General features: G+C 43.1%; 2 protein-coding genes across 2 annotated transcripts in view; one reads left to right on the forward strand and one right to left on the reverse strand.

The window, feature by feature from the left end:
* The window catches only part of adamts7 (a disintegrin-like and metallopeptidase (reprolysin type) with thrombospondin type 1 motif, 7), a gene marked incomplete at its 3' end in the record, with an annotated part of 103,775 nt that extends 88,810 nt beyond the window's left edge, over positions 1–14,965 (reverse strand). Inside the window, exons 1-2 of the mRNA XM_080458043.1 lie at positions 14,530–14,965; positions 4,888–5,255 (exon numbers count right to left, since the gene is read on the reverse strand). Coding sequence (XP_080314169.1) covers positions 4,888–5,255; positions 14,530–14,656 — 495 coding nt within the window. The 5' untranslated portion in view covers positions 14,657–14,965. The remainder of the gene's footprint in view (positions 1–4,887; positions 5,256–14,529) is intronic.
* Positions 14,966–17,437: 2,472 nt separating this feature from the next.
* rxfp3.3a2 (relaxin family peptide receptor 3.3a2) lies at positions 17,438–19,016 on the forward strand. The gene has a single exon (XM_080458287.1). It carries the CDS (start codon positions 17,528–17,530, stop codon positions 18,671–18,673), a length of 1,146 nt encoding a protein of 381 aa, XP_080314413.1. The 5' UTR covers positions 17,438–17,527; the 3' UTR covers positions 18,674–19,016.
* The last annotated feature ends 1,298 nt before the right edge of the window (positions 19,017–20,314 follow it).

The raw sequence follows: 20,314 nt of genomic DNA on the forward strand, positions 1-20,314 counted from the left end.
AACATGTCAGCCGTATTGGAAAATTTTGCTTGTTTTGTAGTCTCAGTTATGACAGATGTTAACTGTGACTGACTTCTCTGATGAATAAACAAAAATTTTTAATTAAGTCTAGCTGACAATTCTAAAAAGAAAAAAAAAAACAACCTCAGAAAACAATGAAAATCTAACACTGTGTATTCAGGCTCAACAAATCCCAGGAAGTTTCTGGAAGCTTTCCCACCTTCAACAAAGTGAAGTGGAATCATGTCTTGTGGGTTCATTGTCTTGATTAGCTGTGTCGTCTTCTCAAACCAGGGAGAATCCCAGCGTCTCCGGGTAAACGATGTACGGCGAGCACTGAGCACTGCAAGCAGGAGAAGCTGTTTTTCCATGCAGTTTAATATTTAAGTGATTATGTCAGGATGTTTTTTCTAGATTAAAGTACCAACAAACCACATTGACATTGTGAGAGAAACATTGGATGATTTCAACATTGCAGTGTACTCGAGTACTACTGCATCAACTGGGACAGCGGTCTGAGTGCTCTGTAGCCCCGACTAGTGGTGGGAGGCAGCATTGCACATAAATATAACGGCATTGGACTAACATTTGTTGTTCCGACTAGCGAAGGGGTGGATGTTTATTTAGTAATAACTCTTTCTTGCAAGTTTCGTGGCAGCTGTAGGAACACTTATATGCTTGTTGGGTCAAGTTGACGGGACTATAATCTAGTTATGAGCTCATACTAAATCTTGATACATTTCTACTCTAATTTCTTACATGCAGAGGCATTATTAGGAATTCATGGTTGCATATAACAAGTCCTGATTTTCCTATGCTGATAGGAACAAACTGGTAGAGGCAACGTACTTTCCGTTGCCCGACTGTGCTGATGTGTAGTACATGCATGCTCTTGTTCAATACTTATACTACCTGGAAACTGTGTACTATGACTCTGAGGTTTTGTCACAGACTGCAAAGCTGTAACTCACCGTGGCGTCTTAAATGGTGGAGTTCGGTGGCACTCTCTGACCATTCGCAGACTCACACACTGGTACAATTTAATCTAATAAATCCATCTTCGGCCTGCTCCCCTCTTACCTTTGTGGGCACATTTGACTTAAAACTAGCAATTATTGTCTCCAGTCAAATTGCATCCTTTTATTCTCTGTAAGGTTTGCGCTTAAATGGACTTTTAAGTTCTCTGCTCCTGCGGCCTGGAATAACTTGCAGGCTGAACTGCAGTTACAAGGACTGATTCTCATTTGGAAATTTAAACTTGTGGTGAAAAGTGTGGAGGCAGATCCTATTGGACCGTGTAAACACTTTCCTTCCAAGCCAATGCATGGCTTCCTATGCAAAATGATGTATATTTTATAATGTACGCATTTCATCATTTATGTGTATTTTAATGTTTGGTACATGGGACGAGAGTTGCAAATTAGTGTCGAGCTATATACTCTATGTGCAACACATCGGATTTTATCTATGTATATTGCACTGAAGTAAAAAAAGAAGAAAAAAATAATGTAATTGTAACTTGGTGCTGCTGCCATCTTGGCCATGCCTTCCTTGAAAGAGAGATTCTGCAATCTCAAAGGGACTCACCTGGTTGAATAAAGGTTTAAAAAATAAATAAAACTTAGAATACGGAGACTTAGAATAAGAGAATACGGTCAATAACTTCCCTCTTTTGTTAGCAAAAAGATCAGAACCAAATTCACCCTAAAGGGATCTCTCTTTTCTCGCTTGCATAAAACATTGTTCACCTGCAGCAGTGGTTATCAAAGTGTTGGGCGGGCCTCCCCCGGGGGCCGAGGACAGCTTCAGAGGGGGCGCAGCTTCACAGAAAATGTCTTTTTCATACAGAAGATCAATTAATGCTGGCACATTTATACCACAGATTTTTAGGGAAAAATATGGGTCTAAAAACCAAACTAGATATAAATGATAATATGGGAAAAATGGAGCAGAATGCAGCACAGACTTTCACCAGGGAAGAAGGGCAACGTGGCATTTGTGGGACTGGGTGGGGCTCAATTTAAGCTCTTTAAGGCGGCGGGTGGGTGCGTGAATCATCATCTCACAATATTAGAATCTCTGAGCTAAAGCTAAGGACAGCCAGTCTGACATTCAATAATAAAAAATCCCACCATGACTGACATTACAGGTAAATACGGTCAGGCCAACACAATACAAACGGAGCATGAAGAAGAGACGAAAGGGAAGAACAAGGCTCAACAGGAAGGAGCATTTTCCCACAAAAAGGCTTTGCTTCCCTCAATAAATATGTATAAAATCTGAATCAAATAGAATAGTGTATTACTCATGTATTATACATGTGCTGAAGTGTAGAAATTCCATATTGATTGACTTCAAAGGTCAAACATGTTCGAGGTGAAGCCGGAAGAATGGAAAATCCTAAAGAATAAGCTAAAGGCATAATGAACTTACTAACTTTAAATCTCACTGGACTCGGGATGTAACGATGCATCACGAGACAACTAAAGAACTATGAACATGTGTGACGAATTAAATCGGTGGGATAAAAAATGCATCGCGATACAAACAGCAGAGGAAGCAATCCAGTTATGCTCCTCGCTTTTGAGCTGAGACACTTTCCTTGACAAAATCCCACGTCGCTACGTGTTCGACATCCAGAGGGGCAAGACCATTGGTGCAGATGAGGACAAAGTTATGTCTGAGGTCTCAGGCTCTTTCAAAATAAAAGAAGCTCCCTCCAGTATCAGATGGTGGATGTGGCAGCATTTTGGCTTTTCTCACAGTGAGAAAATCCAAAGCTGGGAACAAAGTTTATTTCCCCTTTGATTGTTTATTGAGCAGATTTTCTTCATAGTTTATTCTATGTGAGATTTGTTTCATAATTTAGTTAATTCTATTTTAGTTGCGACAAAAGATATTTTAACTTCTTCTTTAACAAAGAAAAGTAAATCTGCCTTACAGTTAGTTACTGTACCTACCTCAGGAATAAAAATAAGTTTATACACGTTGAAAAGAAGTCGAGAAAATACAGTGTTGGATTTAACAGAAATTATTTAAATATTTCAGCCACAATTTGTCTAGAATTTTTTTTTTTTGTTAAAGAGGTCATATCATCCAGCTTTTTAACCCTTTCACTTGGTCTGGTCGGTCCAGAAACCTTCAGTATTCTAAGTTTCTAGCTCCTCGTTGATTTTCCTCCATTTGAATATTGGATCATAGGAGCTGCATTCAGAATCTGCTGTGTCTGTGTGAGCTGGACTGGCTCCGCCCACACGTGCCCATCTTGGGAAGAAGAGAAAGTACTTCCTCTCGTGGTGCCATGTGCCAGAGCAGAGCTGCCTAATTGTGGGAGGAGTCAAAGGGATGGCCTACCTTGATTGGGATTGGCTAAACCCCCGATGACACTATACAGGGTTTGATTTCTGATTGGCTGGTTGGAGCAACACACTTTTTAAAACCTGAAACAAGCCAGGGAGAGAGAGGACAGACTGTCTTCACCTCTGGGACATCATTCCAGGTACGGGGATGATTAGTACTGTTGGAAAACCTTTAGAAAGTGACTTTTGCATAATATGACCACTTTCCAAAATATTGCAGACATTGTATTATGAATTACAGCAACAGCTTAGTGAACCGTTACACCCTGAATGGACGCATCACATCAGGAACTTGCCACCGACAAATTCTAATGCGAGCGTTTTCCCGAGTCACCGCAGTGGAAAGTGTTATGGGATTATTTTCAGCAGCCTCTTTAAAACACTGAAGATGATGATGCTTCAGGAGATGGCAGTCGGTTCCAAAGCCCCAGGAGAATAACAAAAAGATGCTTTTTAAATGTAATCTCTGGTATGTTGGACAGATCAGCTCTGGAGGACCTGGAGGTTTGGATTTGGATCACAGACAAGTACGGGGGTGTCGCACAATGAGATGGTGAAACTAGAGAATCATGATCTCTCGGTCACAGCAATCTGTTTGAGGGTTTCTCCAGGTTGCCGCTTCCTTTCATAGTCCAAAAGAAATTGCACTTGCAGTTGTTGTGCCTCTTAATTGCTCTTGTGTGTGACTGTTTCATTTAGACTGCCTTGAGCTGGGATCGGCCAAACCATCCTGATTAAAATAAACTGAGTGAAGTAGATGGATGCCATCTTGTTCAGTCTGCTGCCAAGTATATTCTAAAAGAAGTCGGTATAGAAAATGGCAAAAATTGTTTATTCAACTTGTCAATTTTTAACTTTCCACTCAACCGAGCCACCCCAATGATCACAACTTTTCCTACAAGTATATTCATTATAAAACACTGAGTTGAGTAGTGCTAGTTAGTGGAAGTCATATAGATATAGGCCGTATATTAAAGGGTATTCTTTGGGAGTGCTTCTGCACTCTCAAAGTACTTAATACTCCGAGTCATCCTTCTCCATTCACACACACTCACACAACCTGTGGACAGATCAGTGGAATGTCCCCAACATCCAGTTGGAGGTATTTAGAGCTTAGCGACAATATGGGGGCTGAGCTATGGACCTGGGTATTAGAAGACAACCTATTCTGCAAACTGAACCAGGAGTACCTGAAAAATGCTTTACAATTCACTTATCAACTTTCCTGCGTCACCAAATATAGAAAATTGCTTATTTTGGCTAAAAAGCAGTGTTGGACTCACCGGGGATGTGTGGGTTAAAACTCAAAGCCAACACATCCATGATCCTCTGTGACACCAGAATTCCTCAAAATGACATCTCTTAGCTTTAAATGAGCAACATGGATGCAAGAACAGAAGGATATAATGCTAAAAATCATAAGATAATTGAAGACTTTCAGACACAAAATAACAAACCAACCAGCCAACAGACGGAGGACAGACAGACAAACTCAAGAGCAATAACAGCATTTGTTTAATCTACTCACCAGTCCATTACAGGCACTAATGGCCGCTCTGCCTCCGACCGTGGCCTCATCCCACACTTCCCCTAAGAAATGACACGTGGAGGCCCCGGGGGGCTGGATCCGGGCCCCACGCAGGCCCCCGTACCTCCGCTCCGTCAGGAAGCCCGGAGCCAGCAGGTGCGGGTTGAAGGTGAGGTTAAAGTGAAGGCTGCGGCCGGCGTGCCAGAACTGGTAGAAGACTCTTTCCTGGTCGGCGGACTCGTCCGAAGCCGCCCGGCGCTGGACGCGGCGAGATTGGTGAGAGAGGAAGTTGGACAGGAAGTGACCTTCGGCATCCACGCGAGTGGGGTGAACCACTTCATACTGAGGCAGGTCTGGCAGCAGTCTCCCTGTCCGAGAAGATGCGAGAGGTCAATAAATCATGACATACAGGCAAGATTAAATAATGGAGTGGTTGTAAAGCTGTAAACAAAGCCGGGAAGCTCTAAACAAACCCACACGGACGTCTCATCTTCTGACTCTAAATCATGTCTGAATACAGCTGCCAAGTATGGAGAAGCACTTAAGCAGGGGCGGCAAACATACAGCCTGCGCGCCAAAACCCAGCCCACCAGAGCGATCCAACACGGCTCCATGGATGTGTGAGTGAAAAAGTCTGCTCTTTCCAATCAGCCCACTCTCATGGTTGCTCTGTTCTAGTGAGATTAGCAGACATAACACAACTCTGGGAAGTTGAACTGAATCGTCCATTCAAGTTAATGTCACTAAATATGTTGAGATTGTTTTAATTAATTTATGTTGCGATTGTATTATTGTTTTATTGTAATTAAAATCTGCTTCATTCCATCAACTTAAAGAAAAATACAATTTACTTGCCAGTGACTTTTTTAGGTATCTACAAATAAGGAGTTTTGCAAGATGCAAGACGTACGTGAGCTTGTGTTCTATTAATGCACGACACTGTCGCAATCAATTCAAATTCCTGCACAGACTGAACTACACCAAGGCAATGCCACATTTCCTTAACTCTCGCCAATTTTTGATAAATACATTCAGTGCAACTAGAAGAACTCAAAGTCTCCTTTCTAATGGTCTTATGTGTGCTAAAAGGCTGATTCTCCTCCCGTGGAGGAGGAAGGAAATACTGTCCATAACTGCATGGATCTCAGTAATGGAAAACACACTGCATCTTGAAAGGATTCAATATATTTTCAAGGACAGATTGGCAGACTTTGATCAAGTATGGAAACCTTTCAGTGACTTTCTGAAATTGTAACACCATTGGTTAGTAGAAAGATTGAAAATGTGGCTTGAACAATGTAATAGCACCTGGGCGGGGGCGGGTGTTTCTGTGAATTTATTTTATGTCTTACATGTCGGTGTCCATGTCCTTTTCTATCTTCAGTTTTGGCAAAACGAAGCAATGACATCTCTGGATCTGACATGAAACTGTTCCTTGGCTTCTTCATAAAAACTTTTTGAAACGTGTTGTGTTCACTATTCTTGAGAAATTAAGTTGTTTTTTTTAATTAATCAATTTTTTCTTTTAAATTTTTACAATTTGCTTGGTGGTTTGGCCAGACTGGCGTGTTGTGCGGACCGCTTTCGGCCCACAGGCCGTTTATTGGACAGCAGTGTTCTAGAAAATGCTGGGGACACTTATGACATGTGGACTGGGGGAGATGGGGAATCAAACCCGCAACCTTCCGATTGAGGGTCAACCACTCTACCAACCGAGCCACAGCCCAACGAGTCTTCTGAATATACGGTTTTCAAGCATAACTTTTGTTCTCTTACTCTTTCCTCACATGTTCAGCAAACTTAATCTAAGACATGAAACTCGTTCCCTCTTTTCTGGAGTGGCTGAATAAGCAGAATGAAGCCAAAGAGACAAAGATCTCGCCATTATGAGCCAGGCGGAAAGAGGATAAGCCGTCCTTTTTTCCTCTATTTTCCAGCCTCATTGTCGCCAGCAGATTAAACAATTAAGTCCTAAGATAATTGCATGTCTTTTTAATTCAGCTGACCGTCAAGTATGATGGATCTGTCTTCACCATGAGCGCACATGAAACATGAAACTGGGACAAACCAGTTCTTTCTCTTATATAAGAAAAAACACAAGCATCCACAAGAACAAGTGCAGTTACGGGTAATTGAGGATCACCAAATCACCAAAGCTCCGCCCACACCGCAGGTCTTGACGCTCAATTCCCAATTTTTTGGTGTGATCGTTTCAAACTCAAATGCCACGTGACCGTGATCGGACCGGATGTTTTCGGGCCCCAGAGGACAGAAGACCACGTGGAGTCACGCTGAGCACACTATTTACACATGGCACGCCGGTCAGCACCAGGGTTGCCAGATGTGACTCACTGTTTCCAGCCAAAACCCACACGCCTCAATAAAAACCAACCCAAATCTCAACCTGTGTAGAAATCATGATTAAACTGTTAAACTAGTATATATGTAATAAAGAACGTCCCATAAACACACAAATGCACAAAATAAACAAAGTTAAAAAGTAAGAGAATTTGGCTCTGCAATTGGGGGATGACCCCCCCCCCATATCTGGCAACGCCGGTCCGATCGTGTAGATTCATTCTTAAGTGGTTGTTAAATACAGACAAAACCTGGACACATGAGGAGGGAAAGAAGAAGGATAATGAGGATAAAGGAGCGCAGCTTTTAACAGCTTTTAACATTTTGGCGGAGTCGCTTCCTTCGGTGCTCATCAGTGACACGTGTCAGTCACACGTCCATAGTGAAGCAGTCGCATGTGAAAAAATATCGGAATTGGTACCACATATGAACGAGGCCTGGGTCTGGTGGGGACATTTTTTTTCTTTATTTTATTTTTTATTTTTTATTTTTTTAAATCGGAATGGCTTTTTCACACATTTGTGAGTCCAAAAAAATCTGAACTGGGTCGTTTTTCCCTGCAGTGTGAAAGAGGCCCAATTAACTAACCTGTTATTGGACTGTGAGAAGAAGCCAAAGTGCCCAGAGGACGCCCAAGGAAGGCTGCATGATAATCACTGAGCGAAGAGCCGTTACTCTTACGTTCTTTTCTGAATGCAAACTGCCTCTCGTTTTTTTTTTTTTTCTTGCAGGGAAGGAGAACACATTCACACGACATTTCAATTCACTCAATTCCTGAGTTTTTATGTCAGAAAAGTTTCACATTTAGACAGCAACTTTTGAAAACGATGTCCGTTTACACGGAAAGCGGTGGAAACTTTGTAGTTTTCACTTTGGGCCATTAGTTGGTGCTGTTTGCTTTTGTAACAACACGCTATGAATTATTAATAATGGTGAGAACACAGACATCCATATGAAATGACGACCAAGTTGGATTGTTATTATAGTGACTGTCACAATAAAACTACCAAGTCCCAGAAGAAAATGGACTGGGAGTCATGATAATATGGAGGAAAACACTGTTGTTGTCGTCCATCTACTGAGCATGTGCAGAAGAACTGTTCACATGACCAGTCGCAGCATTTTCCCAAGTTTCCACGGAGTCGGAGCGTTTTCAAAAGGTAGCGTTTTGTTCTGAGCTCCGTTGTCATGTAATTGGGGCCAAAATGAACCAGAATAAACTGTCTTAAAGCCATGCAAGTCAACATATTTATATTATATCAGATTGAAGTATTTCACATAATTTTTGGTCTTTATTCTGAAGCATGCAAATCAAGGAAAAATGACATAAACCAAAAGAAGTGAGGCGAAGAGCTCAGCTTCTGGTGGGAGCCAACGCTCAAGCATTTTTTTAAAGGGAAAAACAAAAAGAGCCAAAAAGACATCAATTCATCTGAAGTCATCAATCCAAACAGGCCTTTTAGTGAAATCTGGCCTCGAGGCTTCATCTGTCCCGAGTGGATCAGAGGGCAGCGACTGTGCAGGAAGCATGGCCTCGTCTGATTCACACCCCACACACTAACAAGAAGTGAAGGCTACGCATTGACGCAAACCGCCTCCACAAACTCCAGCAGCCTCTGACCGCGTCATCGGTGGAACGCCGGGGGAACCAAGAACCTCCACGCGATCCAGATTATAGAGGAGGAAAGTTTCACTCTACTGGAAAAACTGTTGAATCAAAGAGTGAAAAGGAAACGGCGTTCAGGTGCAGGGAAAATTCTAGTTTTGGTGCAGAAAGCTCGCTCGTAGCTGGACGTCGGGCTGGTCGATTTCACCTAAAAAAAAAAGAAATCTATAATTTTTTTTAAAGAAAATTTGAGGATTCGATAGATTTTTTTTCTCGAGGCACTTTAAAATGACTTCAGACATCAGACATATTGTCAAAAGTGCAAACAAATGTGCACCAGCAACTCCGGAAACCCAGAGGGAATGGTAGAAGAAAAACATTTTTTAGCTGCAAATTCAATAAATCTGTAACATCAATGTTTTGCCCGAGCTCGACGCTCGTCTGCGGCTTTGCAACAGAAGCAAAAAATTTGCAGCGTCACTTTCGATCTTTGTGTCAAATTTCTCAATATGAATAAAAAAATAAACACCACCACCGAGTTTCATGGGGTTTCAAGCCATCTTTCTCTCACGCCCCCTAGTGTTGTGGAGGTGAACTGGTTCTCGGCGCCTAAAACCTCGAAGGCACCGATTAGATTCTACGCACTGCAGACGTAGTAACATTCTGAGGACTTAACTGTGGGATTTGAACCAGTAAACTTCCACCACTAGACAACGTCATGCTGCAGCCTCACTCACCACTCATAACGAGAAGGGTCCAGTCTGGGCTTTTCTGCGTGGAGTCGGCATGTTGCACGAGGTTTTTATCTCCAGTTTCCTCAAACAGTCCAGAAACAATTGTTTGAGGTTTTTCTGTGACGCCGTAGAAGCGAATGTGAAAGTGTCCAGACGATGGATGGATGAAGTCCAGGTCCTCACAGCTGCAGTGAATCAAGCAGCTGCTGTTTACTGCAGCAGACTGCATCATGCAGTTTGCAGTCAGAGAACAAATATGCCGTTTTCATTCAGTGGCTAAAGCTGGCTATCGATTCGATTTGCATCCAAGGTTAATTAGTGATTCTGAATGTCTTTTAGATGTGAATGTGTGTGTTTAGAGTGGAGCACGGGTCTGCAACCTGCAGCTCTGCAGCCACGTGTGGCTCTTCAGCTCGCCTGCAGCGGCTCCCCGAAGCTTTTCACAATATGACATGGAAATAAACATTTATTTCATTTTTTTTCTATTTGCATTTCAAACTGATTTTTCCAAACTGGTCCAATCTCCAGGATAAAAACTGCTTAATGTGTAAAAGAGCCAGAGCTTTGAGGAAAAGAAAAAAAAATAAGAAAAAATAAGAAAAAATAAGAAAACAGAAAAAGGGAAAAATAGAAAAAAAAAGGAAAAAGGGAAAAACAATTGCTAGTTTTGCTAAAACTGCTATATATATATATATATATATATATATATATATATATATATATATATATGTATAGCCAACGGCTATAAACAGCAAAATATCTAAAGAGACGAAAATAAAAAGTTGGACAATCCATGAAAAATAACTTTAAAAATCACAACTAAAAATGTAATTAAACAAATCAAAATTAAAATTTTTTATCTATAGCTATTTTTTTTAAAGACTTTATTTCTTTATTTGAGATAATTAGCATGTTTTCTGGCTCCAGTCAGATTTCATTTGGTGGAAAACCATGAAAACTCCTGGACCAGAGACTCCTGGACCAGAGACTCCTGGACCAGAGACTCCTGGACCGCAGCGATGCTCATTGTTTGCTTTAATCACCACGTCAGCATCACTCGAACTTCAGAACATGGACGAGTAGAACGGCTCTTCTCTTTTCATTCATGCTTCGCTCTAATTTAATTTGCAATCCAGCCCGATACAAACCCTAAACATCGCCACAAAGGAGTGCAAACAGCACAGCGTCTTTAATTAACTTTTTAATGAAAATCTGCTTCTAATTCATTCTTTTTGTTTTAATCTTTGCCTGAGAACACGTTCTGGGGAACGTTGGCCTTCAGGGAATAAAACCGATTCGCATGAATTTCATACCACTTGTTGGATTTTCCTCACTTGCATTGCAATCACGCAAGATATTAAATTTGCAGCTGTTATACAAGCAGTCGTCTCCGCTATGGTGGGTGGGCAGGCAATTACTTGATGTGAAGAAACCAATTTCAATTAAAATTCTATTTCAAAAGACAGTGGCTTAGGAGGAGCCTCTAAATAAGGTGTGGGACCAGCAGGGCTCCCTGAGGGCTTCCTGAGTCCAGGTTCACTCTTCAATCAACACCAATTAAACTGATTTTCTGGGCCTTTTTTTTTTAAACTGTGTCACTTCTTTTACCTCCTCAGAATTACAATGAGGAATTTATGTCAAAAAATAAGAAACAGAAACGTCCTCATACAGCCGATTATATTTAGGAGGTAAAAGGCAAAGTTTCCAGTTTTATGTATATCTAAAAACACCACGTAACTTTTCTTATTTCACGTTGAAAACGATGCGAGTATCAGTGCTTTCAGATTCCCGTTTATCAGCCACGTGACTGTGTGAAGGTTTCCTCCAGATCCGGAGTGTCTGACTGGAGCCCAGTCGTACAGTACGAGACCGAGTGAAGATAAACTTCTTCACCTGCTTGTTTCTGTAATCTCACCAGAGCTTCTTCTGTGTACCTGCCTCTTGAAGAGGCGAGGCACAATTACAATCCTCAGTGTCTGTTTAATTCGGCTTTTTTTGCCCAGAGAGCACGAAGACAAACGAATATTAAAAAAAAAACATGGGAAAGGTGTGCTGTAACTTTTGTTAAGGATTCAGCAAAAAAATGCAAAAAAACTGCGATGGAATTGTTCACAAGCAGATGGGATTTTGGTGGAAATGGGAGCGTGTACACGCTAAAAAAAGCAGGAATATTGTGGGTTATTTTTTACTCCACGATTCACAAAGGACAGAAAAATGTACCAATCAAGCCGATGGGATTTTGGTGACGAATACAAAACAGAGAGGATTCTGGTCGGCAGCGAGCGACACAACTCCATGGGAAATTTTCTAGTTTGACTTTTAACATCCAAACCAGGAGCTGAGTGGAGGCACAGTGGGATGAAAAGGGGGCGGAGTCAGGGGGAGTGAACGCGACCAGACACAAGAGGAGCAATTCCCTGATGTGATGACATCCACGAGGAAACCGGCTCGATTAGGAGACTAATAATAATGCATCCTGTAAAATCCCCCCGTCAAATCCTGTTTCCTGCCCTGCAGTGGCCGGGTCAGAGGCTGGAGCTCAGACTCCAGACTGTCAGCGCTGCATCGGGCTTTTGTCTTTTCATCCAGCGCACCATGGAAAAGACGGGCCATACGTCAACCTCGGATGATTCACGCCGAGCCGGCTGCAGCGGCCACGCCGAGCTGCAGAACTGCGGCTTTAATTGCTGCGGTCGGCCAAACACTCTGTAAACAGACAGAAGTCCCAGCTGCTCTTCGCTCTCAGCGAGCAAAGCTCCGGTCTCAGCTGGACGGCGGGAGACGAACTAACGAGCCCAACAGACGGGGCGACGGCATCGGACGTGGCAAAGTCACGACTCCGACTCGTGTTGGTTCAGGATCAGGGTTCGAGGGGGGAGGGGGGGGGGGCTACCACAGTTTCTGATCACGCAGATGCTGGTTGAAGTGTTTCGTTGTTTCTGGCTCAGAACACGTTTGCACGAGTGATGAGTTCAGAACGTTTGCACCAGAACCGCTTTCATGCAGATTCATTCGTTTCAGAAAAGTTTTGAAAACGAAGTCCGTTTCCACAGAATTGGCAGAGATGTTGAAAACTGCATGGCCACTAGTAGGTGCCGTTTCACGTAATAAAACCACGAAGTTATTGCGCTAATTTAACACAATGTTTGTTTGTGGGACGGAGAGAAGAGCCACTTCATTGCATAATTTGCGATTCAGCGTACAAATGCTCTAATCTGACTTTTGTTCTCTTCAGCGGGACAACGACAAAGAGATTCAAGATTCACAGAGAAATACGATGTAAACACTGAATCTCCTATTAAGCCTTTTTTCTTCATCGTTTTCTTTAACTAAAATAAAACGTGTCTGGACATGTGATCCAGACGATGATGTAGTAAATGTTCACTGCATTAGAGAAGCGAGGAGCCGACGCCGCCTCCACTGTTACGACTGAATCCTTCTCCTGCGGAAGATTTATCAGTTCATCGCGACGCGATGCAGCAGCGGCGTTCCAGATAAGTTGCGTTTCCCCCCCGTTTCCATGGAGACGGAGCGTTCTCAGTGACTCCGAGCGCCGCTGTTGTGTAGCAACCTGCCGCACAACGACACAAAGCTGCCATTTCTCAAGTAACGTCAACTGTGCCTACAGAACGGCTCCAACAGGGGGTTCCATTCTAAACAATCAGTACGACTGACGTCAACGTGTGAGAATAAGACCGTCCTCCTGGATGAATTCATGAAGTTATTGTCTTCGTAGAAAAAGACTTGACGTTCAACTCCTGTAGAAATCTGCTGAGTATCAGTCTGTTGTCGCTTCAAGCTTCATTTCCTGGAGTATTTCTATCCGTTGTGAGAAGCTCGTAGCAACATTCAACGTAATGACAACAATTCAATGTTATTATTCCAGTTATTGGTATTAGTACACAGGTGGACGAGAAGTGAACCGGCGCAGACCCGAGAATAGAATCTCAGTCTCGTCTACTGGCAGTTCAGTTGCTGGTTTGTAGTAAATGATGAACAAACAGAGGTTTTCCTGGAACAAGTTGTCATCTTGTCCTCGCCATCTGTTCCTGCTCTGGTGAGAACCCTGATCCCTCTCCCTTCCCGGGACTCGCTCCTCCTCTGACCTATGCCCTCTACATATACAACCTGTGTCTAATTACCGCCACCAGGTGCCTAAATAGGGTAACGCAACAATAAATATGGAAATAAGATCAACCTCACCTGCAAACAATAAACTCCGACACTCGTGATGTGTAAAGAAGTAAAATCCTGGTTTGCATTTCCGACGCTGTCAGAATATGATCTTTATGCTCTGCAGTCTGTGAAGCCCTCACACTGGAGGACAAGAGAGACTTAAAGGCGCGTTTTCAAGTGAAAACACAAAACTTCTCTTGCGTTTTTTTGTTCGTACATTTACACCGGAAATTGTTGTTCTGCAGATACTCAGTAGATAAAACTATAAGAACAATGTTTGTCTCCAGAGTCTCCCGGGACTTGGTACTTTTATTTTGACAGTCACAGTAATAACAATCCAACGCTCTTGTGTTAATGTTTACAATGTAGTGTTCTCTGCTCACGTGTGTGTAGTTTAATTACAAAAACAACCAACAGCACCAACTCATGGCCTGGCAGACTAACTACATCATTTTCATAATTTCTGTTGTTTCCTTGGTAACAGACACCTTTTTCATAACTTTGCCTTATACACGTGAAACTTTGGTGATACGAAGCATTTTCACTTTAAAGTTTGACGTAAACGGTGCCTTTGAGAAATTAAACAGCGAGTTGAGGAGTAAATTTTATGTATGTTTGTCTGTTTGTTTGTTTGTTTGTTTGTTTGACCTCTGGCCTGATCGGACCACATGGCCGACCACTTGTGGCCCGCAGGCCGCCTGTTTTGCATGAACAACACACATGCAAACTCCTTGAAGCTCTCCTCGCCCTCCATGCAGGCTCACTGACCTGCTTCACGCGACGCCCGCTGCGCCCTGCAGGTTCGCAGCAGCAGCAGCAGAAGAACCGGGATCAGGACGCGGACGGGAGACGCTCTTTGTCCAGAAGCGTGCAGCCCGCACGCCAAACGGGTCATCGTGTCGGGACGGGAGCCGGGCTTTCACCAACCATTTAACGCCCTTCCAACACACTGGGTCGACTGCCACCTCAGATCATCTCCATCCGAATCGGATGCGCTCTTAGCGGCGGCGCGAGCACGAACTCGAGCCGCGGCTGCGTCTGTCTCCGCTTCAGGCCCGCCGAACGTTTCCAGCCTCCTCTCCCGTCTGATGCTTCATTCTCACTCGTTTTCTCTGCAGACGCGTTCGTGTGAGAGCAGCCGGTCCCTCCGTCCTCCATCAGTCTCCTCCCGACAGACAGTGACAGCTACCAAACTTTCCTCGGCAAACTTTTGCGCAGCGCCTCCCCCACAGATGGGTGGACTCAAGACAATGGGCCATCTTTCAGGAGGCCTGGACGCTTAAAGGGGAATGCTACTCCCAAGAAATCAGATCCTCTGGACTCACACGGTCCAGTTGGCTGTGACCCAAGTGCTCCGGGTTCTCGATGGGTCAGATGAGGACCTGGGAGAGACCGCTGTGCGTAAAGTTGGAGTAAAAAATTAATAATCGTTAAAAAAAAGAAAAAAAAAAAAGAAAGAAAGAAGAAGAAGTGTTGCAATCTCCCTTTCTGACCTCTAAGAACATACATTCTAGTTTTTTTATAGTGGAAATTCTGAGTACAGGACTCATAAAAAGCCTCTTTTAAGCCAGACTTTACTGAAAAATATGATTCTAATTCGTTTTATAAGAGAAAAAAAATCATAGAGGCATTTTATTCCCACAGATTCAACTACAGCGCATGACAAAGGTTTTCCTTGATGGGGGAAAAAACAAAAACAAACACTGACTAAACTCGGTCTTAATACTTTTACGTTCGTCGTTGATATGAATCTATCTGAGCTTGGTGCTCCCTCTAGCGGTCGAATGAAGCCACTGCCGTGTTTTATTCTCATTTTGGATGCCAGAGGATGATGGATGGGCTGTGAAGAAAAGGTCATCATTCAAAAGAGCAACAAATTAAACCTTTATCATGCTGTCCAGCCATGTTTTTACCAAAAGGTTTCGGGAATTCGCCTGTTAAAAGGATCAAATGAAGAAAAATTCGGGTTCATTCTAAAGAGCCAATTTATAAAGAATTCATCCATCTTCTGCTGAGAAGAGCAAGGTGTTGAGGCCCAGCTAGCTGTGAACAATGGACTGGATGTTTTAGGACTGTGGGAGGACACCACGTAGCTACAGGAAGACCATGCAAACTGCACACAGAAAGACCCAGTGTTCGAACCCATGAAATTCTCACTGATCCACCGTTCAGGCTTAAAGAGTTCATGTGTACCTTTAAACACTCCAGTCTGATGTGGTGTAAAAGAGCAGGGTTTAAAGACTCTGTGGAGAAACGATTCTTCAGATAGTTTAAAGACGTCAACGAGAGGGAAATTTACAGATTTTCTCTGTAAAGGTTCCTTGAAATGATGTCGTGTTTTGTATTTGGAGAAATTATGAGTTGAATAGCTCCTGTTGAAAAACTCCAAGTTAAATGGATTCAAGTGTTTAATGTTTATTATCTCGGTGTATTTATGAGAGTTTGAGTCCAGTACAAAGACTCCGAGTCCCTTCAAGAATCCAGGTGAAGTTTAAAAAGTCAAAAGTTTACTTTGAAAAGTCCAGATTTTGATTCAAGACTTCAAGTCTGATGTGGAAAATTTGCCTGTAAAAAGTCTGGATTGTTTTTAAGGAGTCCTGTTTGGCTTTACTTTTATTTATTTTTGTCTCAAAGTTTTCCTTTATTTTTAAAAAAAAGTTAAAGAATTCGGAGTGTTTCACAAACTCTAGGACTTTTATTTTTCAAGTCAGGTCTTGTTTCCAAGAGTTTCTCTCAGATTTTAAGAGCAGAAATGTTTTCATTTCTTACTATTTTCTTTTATTAAAATTTAACTCTTTAGCCTGTTATAATAACTCAATGTGAAAATCAGTGGGATAAATGTAACTCCAGCTTTTTGCACCTTTAATATGAACTCCTGTTTGTTAGTCAAGACATTGATTGTGCTTATTGAAAAGATGTAAAAAGTCGGATATGTTTTAAGGAAATCTGTTCAGGTGTAAAATACTCCAGATGGAGTCCCAGTCCAGATTCCAAAACTTCAGGTCATTATTAGAACGTCCGGGTCTCTTTTGAAGGGTTTATCTCTGATTTTAACAACAAAATGTTTCCATTTCTTCTTTTTGTTCTTCGAGAGGATGTTAAAATAGAATAATATAAAAACGTGAATACAAAAATTGTCGTGAGAAAATGTGCATCCAGCCGGCAAATTGCACCTTGAGACAGTGTTGTGAATGAATTCCAGTTTGTTTGTTCAGACATAATTGCACAGGTGCCTCGCTGTTCTAGGTTATGTTGTGTGCCAATATGGAAATGACATCAATTTATTTGTCAAATCAGACACGCCCGCGTGTAAAATAAGAATCTCCCTTCATACAGACATCCAGTCTATACGAAGACGTAATTCTATATTCATTGTTTGGTAGTACTTGATCGTATTTCTATAAATTGCTCTATTTGGTGGGTTTAACGCAGGACTTGTGCACACTGTCACACCTCTATCGAGCCTGCAGAGTCAGGATGATAAACATAAACACACGAAACGAAACAGGCAGCTTCATTCTTCTCATGTTATCTGCTGGATTCAGGATGTGTTTCTTCTCTCTGAGGTTGGAAACCGTGCGCTCTCCTGGCGCGTCTCTCCCGACCAATCGCGGCTGTGCAGCGGGGCGACACGCGCGTATAAAAGTCCCCTGCGGGTCAGCTGTCAGTCAGTCACAGAGGTGTGAGGAGGAGGATGAGGATGGAGACGCGGGTGAGCAAGGGCGCGCGGCTGTGACGCGCAGTAGCGCGGACGGAGCAGGTGAAGATGGAGGAGCTGTTTAACCTCAGCGGAGCTCTGAATGGAACTTCTTCCGCCGGTGACACGTTCAGCTTTGAGGATGTGGACGTGAGCGCGGACGGGACGCCGATCCTCCGGATCCTCATCTCCGTGGTGTACTCCGTGGTGTGCGCGGTGGGTCTGGTGGGGAACCTGCTCGTGTTTTTCCTCATGAGGCAGCGGCAGGGTCGAAAGAGGTCCACCATCAACGTCTTCATCATCAACTTGGCGGTGACGGACTTCCAGTTCGTGCTCACGCTGCCCTTCTGGGCCGTGGACACCGCGCTGGACTTCAGCTGGCCGTTTGGAGATGCCATGTGTAAGATCATCCTCTCGGTCACGGTCATGAACATGTACGCCAGCGTCTTCTTCCTCACCGCCATGAGCGTGACGCGCTACCTGTCCGTGGCCACATCGCTGAGGAAGAAGGCGCACCGGAGGTCGCGGCGCGTAAAGTGGGTGTGCGCGGTGCTGTGGGTGGCGGCCACGGGGGCCACGGCTCCCACCATGATCTTCTCCACCGTGACCGTGGTGGCCGGGGAGAAGCTCTGCCTCCTCAGGTTTCCAGAGGGATACGACTGGCTGGCGCTTTATCACATCCAGAAGATCCTCATCGCCTTCATCATCCCGATGCTCATCGTGTCCGTCAACTATCTGATGCTGCTGCGCTTCGTGAGGAGGAGAAGCATGGGCGGCACTAACCCCAAACGGAGATCAAGAGTCACCAAGTCTGTAGCCATAGTGGTTTTGTCTTTCTTCTTCTGCTGGATGCCAAATCACGCCATCACCTTCTGGGGCGTCTTGGTCAAATTCAACGCTGCCAACTGGGACACGTCGTATTACATGGTGCACACCTACGTGTTCCCCGTCACCGTGTGCTTGGCGCACGCGAACAGCTGCTTGAACCCGGTGCTTTACTGCCTGATGAGGCCGGAGATCAGGAAGATGCTGAGCGGCTTGTTCTGGAGAGAGTCCGCTCCGGCGCACAGCAAAGGCTTCGCCACGCGCTCCGTGACGCAGGGCGAGAGCCGGGGGGTGGTGCAGCTCCAGCTGGTGGGGGATGCAGAGCACACGCTGTCCATCATCGACCGGAAAGGCTTATCAGTGGACAAACACATCCCGTATGCACGCTGACCTCGGCGGTTCACCCGTGGATGCCGTTTCTCGTGCGTAAAGCTTCGCGCGCTGCGGACGCTTGAAGGCTGCGCACAGCGGGTTCATGTAAAAACGAGTGTTCTCATGGAGAAATGTGACTCATGTGGCCTGTGTTTCATACATACAGAAGAAAACACACCCGTTCAACTGGTGGATTAAACCGACAGGCTTTGAATGTCTTTATTCTTTATCTGAACTCATTCTGGTCTGCGTTCCGTGCTGTGAAGAAGGAAAAAAAAACAACCGGTTTCCATGAAGATAAATGCAACAATTTACCATCATGTCGGTCCTGTAAATCTGTCGCTGAATAAATTGTTATTTCCAGTTGAGATTTTGTAGTTCTTTTTGTCCCAAATTTACTTTAAACGACCGATTCTCATCTATTTCTTTCCTTTACAGTTCTGCCTTTTACAGAGTTTATGTGACGTCATTCCTAACGTGCATCACGCCAGTTCTGGAGGCTCGTTCACATTAATAAAAACACATCGAGGGTGATCTGTATTGTGCTGTCATCAAGTGTTTTCCTTCTTCTATAAGGTCGTAGAGAGCAGAGGAGGAGAAATATTCACACTTCTGTAACGAAAGAGTATTTGTTATTATTTATTTGTCAAAAATGTCATCTAGATTATACCCTAGTGCAAGTTGTGTGCATCTAATCTGATTGACTACTGTGTAATCTGTAAAAGGGGGAAGTAACGAATTGCAAAATGTTGAAATTGAGTAAGATGCATTTTTCAAAGAGTATAATTAACCAAAGTAAAACACGTCATCTGATTCATACTTTTAAAGTTTTACAAAGATGAAGTGAGAAATTATTAATGATCATATTGAGGCGTTTTTCTGAGTATCGTTACTTTTTTATTGGTTTGAATCTCTGATTTTATCTCTGGATTTTATCTCACAGAAACACATGAAAGCAGAAATTGGGTTGACACTGTAAATGAGGGAAACCATGTGTGCTCATTACTGCCCCCCACTGGTTTCTTCATGGAGTTCCAAGTAAAATCTATAGGGTTAGGGTTAGGGTTACCCTGACCAAGACATGATATCTGAAATTAAACTCGATACTGAGGCCACAAATTAAAACATTCTGGCCATGACATAGTAATTTGTAATCACAAAATAGTATTTTGTTCCTGTGACATGGTCATTTGTGGCCACGAAACAGTGAATTGAGGCTACAAATACTATTTTGTGGAGAGGAAATAGTCTTTTATGGCTATGAAGTAGTAATTTGTGGCCATGAAATGGTAATGGCTGCCAAAAAAATAAAATTTTGAGGCCACTAAATACTAATTGGTGGCCAGGAAATAGTAATTTGTGGCCATAAAATGTCATTTGTTCCCATGAAATGGTAATTTGAGACCAGGAAATAGTCATTTGTTCCCAAAAAATAGTCATTTGTGGAAGTGAAATAGTAATTTATAGTCATGAAATATTAATTTGTCCCCAAAAAATAGCAATTTCCGAGCATAACAATTTTTATTTAATTTATGGAAACAAAAATTTAAATTGTGACCACAGCTGTCATGTCTGAGGGATGTAGAGGATTAAACACATCACTGACATACTGCATAATGAAACAGTTTAAATTGTTTCAGACAGGCAATATGTTGGACA

Source organism: Lipophrys pholis, assembly GCF_963383615.2.
Source record: "Lipophrys pholis genome assembly, chromosome: 2".
NCBI classification, from domain to species: Eukaryota; Metazoa; Chordata; class Actinopteri; order Blenniiformes; family Blenniidae; genus Lipophrys; species Lipophrys pholis.